The sequence below is a fragment of the Psittacula echo genome (genome assembly GCF_963264785.1).
Source record: "Psittacula echo genome assembly, chromosome: 16".
NCBI lineage: Eukaryota > Metazoa > Chordata > Aves > Psittaciformes > Psittacidae > Psittacula > Psittacula echo.
The window spans coordinates 1,667,759-1,676,283 of NC_137752.1; the positions used below are offsets into that span (position 1 = coordinate 1,667,759).

Consider the following 8,525-nt stretch of genomic DNA (forward strand, 5'->3'; position numbering starts at 1 on the left):
ACAATTCATTAAAAGTTTTGAAAGAAGTACGAGTTAGAATTTATAGTGCAACAAGTGACATATGAATGTGTATGTTTGTCTTCGGAGCCTGCCATAAAATACATCAGCCCTGGCTGGGCGCTGTGACTGGGACTAATGGCTGCTCTCTGGGCCGATGATAAGTTTCATCACAAATCTTCACCGCTGTCAACACAAAACTGTTCAATCAACAGGAATATGAGTTGTGTCTTTAGTAAAATTAGCACAGGAAAGAAATACAGCCCCGAGCACTGCCGGCTCCTGTGGGCGGCTCCCTGCAGGCTGAGCCACCGGCGGCCCTTACCTCTGTGAATGCCAAAGCTTTACTTCATGCATGACCTAAGGCCAGGTTGTGTTTTGTGAAGGTACATGTACATCTAAAGCAGTTTCAGGCACCTTGCTTTTTTGTCATGCTGACCTAAGAAACTAAACAGGTCAGATTTGACATGGATGCTGCTGCATCACACCCTTGCACACGTTTAGGTTGTGGGGTTGCTCACTGGAGCTGCCGGGGTGTTTCTGAAGGACAGGAAAGACCTTTCCTACCCCAAGGGGATCCTGCAGGATGCCAGGATCCCCCTTTGCAGAATTACAGCATCCCTGTCATTCTCTGACAAAGGCAAAGCTGGAAAGCCAAAGTCCTTTCATCATTGCGTTGCTTGGGCTGAAATTCCCACCCCTGGGCTGTGGCTCCAGTCCCAGGCAATGGCAGAGGGACAAGTGGAATGTGGTCTCCTGCTTATCTTAGTCACTGAACAGATGTTCCCAGTTTCAGGCTGTTGAGAAAACAGCAGCTTCGCCTCCCTCCTTCCTCCCACCAGGCGGTGTGTGGGAGACACACAACAGCAATTCGCTGGGAGGGCACCAGCACTTCTTACCTCGCCTGTCAGTTCCCTTTGATGCACGCCCTGCACCTCAGGCCCTCCATTGTACGTGCTGAGCAGAACTGCTCTGCAGCGCACCGAGCACGGACACTGGTGGCCAGCGCCGCGGGTCTCAGCACTGGCAAATGGACCCAGTTATGGTTATTTAATGTTATTCCACACAATAGTGCCTGGACAGCGAGCGGGGCAGGGAGCCAAGGAGACACTTCTGTGTTCTTTCCAGTACAGAAAGCCATTCCTAACTAAATTCAACCGAAAACAGCAGGGAGGACGCTTCTTTTCCTCTTCTTTATTTTCTTTTCAATATCCCTCCACCTGTTTGTTTTGTAGGAACTTTTTGGCTCCTTCTGCCCTCCCAAGACACCTGGGTCTGTGCGTTTGTGATGTTACCGCCTGAGACCGTTCGAGCTCCTCCAGCGGGGTGAGAACCACCACGGGCTCTCCCGGGACGCGGACTCCTTTAACGTGCAACTGCCCCCGGTGCCGCAGCCGAGCCTGGAGCCGCGCTGGACCCTGCAGGCTCCACGCCCCTGGCGCCGCCGCCGTCACTCCCGGCGCAGGCCTTGCCCTTCGCACCCGGCCGCGTTACCCGGGCAACGCAGCGCCCTCCCGCTTCCGGCCGGCGTGGGCGGTGCGGCGCCATGACGCCATCGCCGCGCGCCTCCGCGGCCGCTCCCTGACCGTCGCCGCCGCCGCCACCGGCCGGAACCGGCGCGCCGCTGCCCCCCGCACATGCGCATTGTGGCGCTCGCCCGTAGGCCCGGGCCTTCCACCAGCCCGGGCCCGGGGTGCCTGGCCTGGGCGGCCGCCGTACGGCGGGAGGCCATGGGCAGGACGGTGAGTGCGGGGCAGCGCTCCGGGGCTGCCAATGGGGAGGACGCGGCGGCGGCGGCCCGGGACTCGCCCTCGCGCTGCCTCAGCCCCCGTCTGCGCTGGGGCCCGCGGGGGGGGGGGGGCAGGTTCGCTGGGCCCGGGCGGGGCGGCAGCGCGATGTCGGCTTCCGGGCCTCGCTTGGCAGCGTGGTCCGCGGGGGGTTGCGGACGCGGGGCCTGCGCCCGCCAATGCCGCGGCTGGGCCCCGGTTTCCGCAGGTGGCTGTTGGCCGGGCCCGGTGGCCGTGCGGGGCTGTTGCTGCCAGCCCGCCTGCTCAGCGGGGCTCCGCGTTGTCTGAGCCGGGCTTGCGACCTCGCCGGCCACTGGGAAGTCCGGGCTGCGCTTCCTGCCTCCGATTCTTTTCGTAAGTCGATGCGGTTTAATGTAGGATCTGGTAGGATGTAGGAGGAGTTGGAATTTGCTCTCCTTCCGGCCCTCCCTGCTTTCTGTTATCAGCATTAACCTTTATTTGTCATTGTCCCTAACCTCCTTGGCTCCTGCAACACTTTGGTTCCAAGGGACCTGACTGATGGGCCTGTTTGTGACCATGGAGGCCCTTCCATCATTCCTCCTCCTCCACGAAATACCCGAGTAACAGCAGACCTGTCTGGAATGTGAGATAGATGAAGGGAAGTGGGGCTGTGTTTCCATAGCTTCCTGCTCATCCACTCCATTTTGAAGGAGAGGAAGTGAAAACTCACCCAAGTGAATAATTCCTCAGATTTATAACCTCCTGATGAGGCCATTGTTAATGTGATGCTTTGGGTGACAGCGGCGTGGCTGACATGGGTTGCTTGGGCCTTAGAGTTGAAATCCTTTGAGCTGTAGGATGACATCCAGAAGAGCCTGATGCAGCTCCCTGACCTCACAGCAAGGTGCTTTAAAACAGAAGGGCCCCTAAAAAGATGATCTTGAGGAACTGGGTGTCCAAATCTGTTTCTAGGCATTGTGTGCCAAAGTATAGCTGAGGGGGGAGCTGCTTTTCCATATTCTGTTTGGAAGATGCTGGCAGTGGGTGCTCTGCATCCTGTTTCCTGCACCCTACATGGATGTTGGTGGCTCTGTGGTAGGAGAAAGGGACTGACAGGAGTATTTTGTGGTTTTCCTGCCTGTCTCTGGTGTTGAGTACAAGCTGGGTGGTTCTCTCTGGCACATCTCAGCAAGCTGTAAGACGTGTTATTGAGTGTGGAATTCCTCTGGGAATCTTTATGGGATTAACAATTCATGCTTGGGGAGGGGCCTTGTCAGTCTGAACTTCCTAACACACAAAATGAGCAAATTGAAATTCACTCTCTTGTTTTATCTTTTAGATCAACTCATATGTAGAGTGTTGTGAGTCTCTGAAGTACCTTAGCAGTTTGTTTCCCTCTTCCTAGAAGGCCAGGTGTCCCAGGAAAACCTCACTTTTCTTGGCACAAGAATTAAGTGGCCTCAGGACCGACAGTGGATTCCCGACCTCCTGCTGAGTGGCTGCAGCACCCTTAAAATGTAATATTTCAGAGAGTTTGTTTTATTCTGACCATGTCCCTCTGCTTGTGGCTGTCCCAGTGTTGATACTGGGGTTTGTCTAAACAGCATGAACCTGCCAAAGGCTGTTTGGTTATTTGGTGGGCAGAGTAAATAGGAACAAGCTGCTGCTGTTCCCAACAGTAACTCTCCGCAGCTGAGCTGTTCAAGTGGTTCTCTTGGGTTCATCTGCTGAAGGTTTTATCAGGATGAAAACTCTTCCAAAGCAGGGCTCAGACGTGAAGCCAAGGTATTGAGTTCACCCCCACAAACGGCATCTTAGGCAAGCAGGGTTTGGCCCCTCACACAGGCAGAGGTGCTGTCATAGTGGGTGCTCTGATTTCCCTGTGGCTCTCGAGGGCTTGGATTTGGGAGCTATGTAAGAGTTTGCTGGAAATGTTAACTGTCCTTTGTGGCCTGGAAAAGAGGGTGGAAGGAGGCTGCATCGACAGAAATTGCATGTTCTGAGTCCAGAGTATGTGAATTTTAACCTATCTTGCTAATTTAGTCCTCCAAAAATACCTTTGAAAGCAAACACAGCAGTATATAGGGAGCACATGGGAAGCATGTTTGTTGGCAGGCTCCAGGCACAAAACTGTTGATTTTAAGTAGTGTTGGTTTAGTATCTGACCAAATTACATGTCTTGCAAAATACATTCTTGTAACGCACTTCCGAGCTGATGGTATTTCCTTTCTACAGGCAGGAAATTATGGCAAAGCAGCGCTTAAAATTACAAGGGTGTCTTTGAGGACTGAGAACAGACTCAATTTCCTAAATTCCTTAATCATAAGTTAATCCAGGCTCCTTTTTATTCACCCCTGATTCATGCAGAGCCAGCAGGTTGCCTGCTGATTCCTGGCAAAAAGGAGTTGGAACCTGGGGCCACGCAGAGAGCAGAGCTGCAATTTCCATTTGCAGGGAATTTGAGGCAGGAAGCAGTGAAAACATAGGCAGTGATGCACATTGTACCAGAAGAGGGGTTTGCTGTCAAAGTGCAGTTTCCTGCAGCCTTGTAATTTACTCTGTGATGAGTTTTGTTAGTAGCAAAGTAAAAACTTCTTGAAGTCACTTTCAGATTAGTTTTAATTTTAAGTGTAATAGGATTTGTAGTTCAACAAAGGCAAGATCTGCCCAGCTCTGCAGCCTGGGTGTGCGAGGAGGCCGGGGAAGTGCCTGTTGTTTTCAGCATTATCCGATGAGTGCATTGTCATTGTATAATTCCCGGAATTTGGCACATTGTGAGCCTGGGGTGAAGCAGAGAGCAGCTAAGGGGCTGCTGCTCATCACTCACACAACAACAATGGGTGTGTGGAAGGATGTTGAGATTATAAATCCTAAACACTCCAGAAGATCAAGATCTTTCATTTATCTCTGCAGGTCCCAAAGGGAGAAAGAAACTAGTGGATGTCTTTGAAAGGCTGTTTGCCATGGGAGGCAGTGATAGGGAGAGCAAGGGGAGGTACATCCTGTGGAGTGTGAAAAACACGATTGCCTCATTGTTCCTGCAGGACCTGCCATTCTTTTCAGGTTTATTTGGTGAAGCTTTGCCAAGTTTAGAAATGAGCAGAAATCTAAACTCACTGCTGGGGCTGGGCAGTGGAATTCACTTGCAGAAGTACCTGGAAAACTGGTATTTTCCTTTCAAAACAACATGAATTAATATTACATTATTCCGTTAATATTACTACTCGCATGGGTGGACTGCTGCAGCGTGGCTCTTTGGTTAAGAAGGATCTGTGATTTATTCCAGAACAAAGTTGTTCCCTTTCGTGCAGTAACACTGTGAAGCTTCTAACAGGTTACAACTAGTGCTGACATTGCATGTGACTAGGGAGCTGTGTGCAGTCTGACTTGGTGGCGATGACCTGTACCTCTATATGGCTGGTAAACAGTAATCAAAGAAGTAAAGTGAAGTTGCTGAGTTTAGCAAAGCAGTTGTGAGTCACGGCTGAGCCTGGAGTATCTGCTGTGCTGCTCTCCTCCTGCTGGGGCTACTTAAATGTGTTTTCCTTCTTTGCCTTCCTGCAGGTCTCTCCCTTCCTGGAAATTCAGCAAAGAGTTAGCGTTCCCGGGCTGTTGGAGCTCTTCCATGTTCATGGATAATATTTGATATGTGCCCTGTAAATCCTGCCCTGGGACTCGGTGACCGGTGGGGTGCCTGATGCCGGTAATCCCCATTCCCCGCCGGGTCCGCTCGTTCCACGGCCCCCACACGACCTGCTTGCACTCGGCCTGTGGCCCGGTGAGGACCACTCACTTGGTGCGTACCAAGTACAACAATTTCGACATCTATCTCAAATCCCGATGGATGTATGGATTCATCCGTTTCCTGCTGTACTTCAGCTGCAGCCTGTTTACCTCCATCCTCTGGGTGGCACTCTCTATCTTGTTTTGCCTTCAGTACCTTGGCATCCGGATCTTTCTGCGTTTCCAGTACAAACTCTCCATCATCCTCCTCTTACTGGGGCGAAGGCGTGTAGACTTCAGCCTCATGAATGAACTGCTCATCTATGGGATTCATGTGACCATGCTGCTAGTGGGGGGGCTGGGATGGTGTTTCATGGTATTTGTGGATATGTAAATAAAACAAGCGCATGTGGGCTCAGAAGGTGACTTTTCTTCTACCCCCAAACCTGTCGATAGCCTCTCTTCTTTTTTATATAGATTAATTTATTTATCAGTGCTACTTTTTATGGATGAATTGACCCCCTTGTCTCTGCAATTTGTATCTTTTTGAGGGCTGAGGTGCCATTTTGGTAATCAAAGTGCAACACTCAGTTGGGTGGTTTTTAATTTGCACAGTGCAAGTTAATATAAGTGTCTCTAGTTCAGAGGAGCCTCGTGCTGCTGTGCTTGTATTCCTGTAGGTGTGGAAAAGGCAGGGATTTATCTGGAGAACAACTGTGCACCCCATGCTCTTGATCCGGCTTCCCCCTTTTTCCAAGAATGTTTGTCTCAGGCATGTAACATGCATCCTACTTGACCGGTGTTATCTTTTCTCTATGTAATCTGCAGTTTGCATATTCCTAACTAAGAATATGGGGGTAAATTCAACAGTGTAGGGGGTTTGGTTTTTTCCTGTTTTGATTTGTGCAAGATGTATATCTGACCCACTGTGCTGTTGTGTTCACTTTAATGTAATTCTATAGCTTTGGATGGCTTTGTCCTTTTCAGGAAGTTAATGCTGAGTAATTGAGTCTTACCCTAATAGAACAAATCCATGAGAGTGATGGGAGCAGAGCTTGGCATCATGTGCTCTTGAAATTCCCTGTCATGGCAAATATGTTCTCATTTTAGGTAATTAAGGGGAGCCCATTGCACTGGTCCTTAGCATCCAGATCTTGGCATTTGATTCTGCTTTCCCCTAAATTGATTAGTTCCAGTTTTCTCGCAGAGGTACTTCTGTCTCATGGAGTATGGTGAGATGGGGCTATCGTACCCAGGAGAGGCTGAAAGCAGGGTACAATCTGAAATGGCAATATCTCTGCAATTACAGAAAGCATTCTCCTGCCTCTGCAGCAGTGAGAGTGGGGTCACTGGAGACCTTTGCTAACAGCTCAAGAAGGGAGTTAAGCATTAAGCTCAGTTTTACTGGTCTTGATTGAAGATGTCAGACTGTTCCTCTGCAGTCAGTCAAGTGAGTTTGTTTACAGAGGCCAGAAGCTGGTCTAAAGTATTTTATTCTGGTTTTGTTTGGTTTTCCTTTTAATGGAATAGTGCTCTTTTCCCTGTGTTCTTTGAAGAACTGTTTAAAAACAAATTGGTAAAAGTGATGGATACCCTTTTCCCCCCTTCCCCGAAATCATTGGAGTCAATCATAGTGGAATAAGCAAGACTGGAAATATGTGACTGTTCTTTTATGATCTCTTTGGTCTGAGACATGAATGTGGTTGAGAACAAAGCCAGTTTGCACACAGAGAAGGATGCTTCATATTTCAGCTTGTGAGTACTGCAGTCTTTTGGTGACATACTTTGATTTGTAGGCTTAATGAATGCAAAGTAAAGGAGCTGCTGTCTGAAGCCCAAAGGTAAAGCAAACCTAGAAACTATCTCATTATCAAGTGTTACGGATAATGCAGAGCTGGGTAAATAACAGGCCATGGTGGTGTGAACTTTAGGTTAGCCCCACGAGAGCCAAAGGCTGTTTCTGCAGGAAAGACACAGTATATCAGCAGATGTCACAAACTGGTGTCTGGAAGTTTCCTCCCAACTGTGGAGCTCCCCAGAGCTTTGTTCTGGGATTGGTCTCTGGACTGCAGGTCCTCGCGTGCTGCACATCTGAGCTACAGCTTGCTCTGTGGGCAGAGAATTCCCAGTAATTCCCAGCCCAGTGCTTCCTTCCCCAGTACAGCTGTCAGCCCAGGGCATTGCAGCTCTGCTCTGCAGACTGTGGGACTCAGAGTGGCTGTGCTCAAGCATTACTGCAGGAACCACGTTACAGATGGCCAGCAAACAGCCCTGGTGTGAGCTGAGAGGCCAACAGGACCCCAGCGAGGCTCAGCTGAGAGCAGCTTGCCCTTCACAGGAGGCACAGTATGAGGTTGAATGGTCGGACCTCCTTTCGCCTTGGAGTGGCTGTATTTCAGCACTTGCTAGAATCATAGAATCCCAGACTGGTTTGGGTTGGAAGGGACCTTAAAGCTCATCCAGTTCCAACCCCTGCCATGGGCAGGAACACCTTCCGCAGGATGCTCTAAGCTCTGTCCAACGTGACCCATAATGATGAGTAAAAGGGTGGTTCAGTGGTACATGTGGGCACTGCTGTGCTGCCCACCCGTCAGCTCAGCTGGTGGATGCCCTGTGATGGGTACACCCAACTGCTTGACCAAACCAGTGGTAGTTTGGTTCAGGCTCCGGAGGAAGTAAAGGTCGAGGCTATGACCAGGTTGTGAACTTCCCCAGTTCCAACCTGTTCTTTGAAAACCCACACAGGAACAGGGTGACACCGAGAGCTTTGATGTGTATGAGCCTGGAAACCCGGGCACTGATCATGCGATTAACACATGAATAGCAGGTGGTTCTTCCAAGGCTGATTTGGTCACGGAACAAAGGAGGTTGTGGGTACAAGGACTCTCATACCTACCTTTTCCATCCCATGTAATTTGACTATGAGCCAACTGCTTTATTCCATAAATACGACACTGAGCTTTTTATGAGCTCTCCCTGCTAAGCAATTGGCTGCGTGGCAGTGATCCCCTCTTGAGTTGGGATGTTTCTCAAGGTTAAGAGACCCCTCACTAACTG

At 50.1% G+C, this 8,525-nt stretch overlaps 1 protein-coding gene across 5 annotated transcripts; it reads left to right on the forward strand.

Moving 5' to 3' along the window:
• Positions 1-1,546: 1,546 nt before the first annotated feature.
• TMEM250 (transmembrane protein 250) lies at positions 1,547-6,260 on the forward strand. Of its 5 annotated transcripts, none has more exons than XM_080630566.1 (3): positions 1,547-1,739; positions 3,085-3,262; positions 5,310-6,260. In XM_080630566.1, exon 3 carries the CDS (start codon positions 5,443-5,445, stop codon positions 5,860-5,862), a length of 420 nt encoding a protein of 139 aa, XP_080486692.1. In that variant the 5' UTR covers positions 1,547-1,739; positions 3,085-3,262; positions 5,310-5,442; the 3' UTR covers positions 5,863-6,260. The 5 variants fall into 5 exon arrangements, with proteins under 5 accessions (XP_080486692.1, XP_080486691.1, XP_080486690.1 ...); XM_080630565.1 differs by having other exon boundaries at positions 3,151-3,262; XM_080630567.1 differs by lacking the exon at positions 1,547-1,739 and adding an exon at positions 1,926-2,138 and having other exon boundaries at positions 3,154-3,262.
• The last annotated feature ends 2,265 nt before the right edge of the window (positions 6,261-8,525 follow it).

Excerpts from the sequence above, each read along its gene's own strand:
- TMEM250 (XM_080630566.1), top strand. The coding sequence starts at position 5,443 with ATGCCGGTAATCCCCATTCCCCGCCGGGTCCGCTCGTTCCACGGCCCC.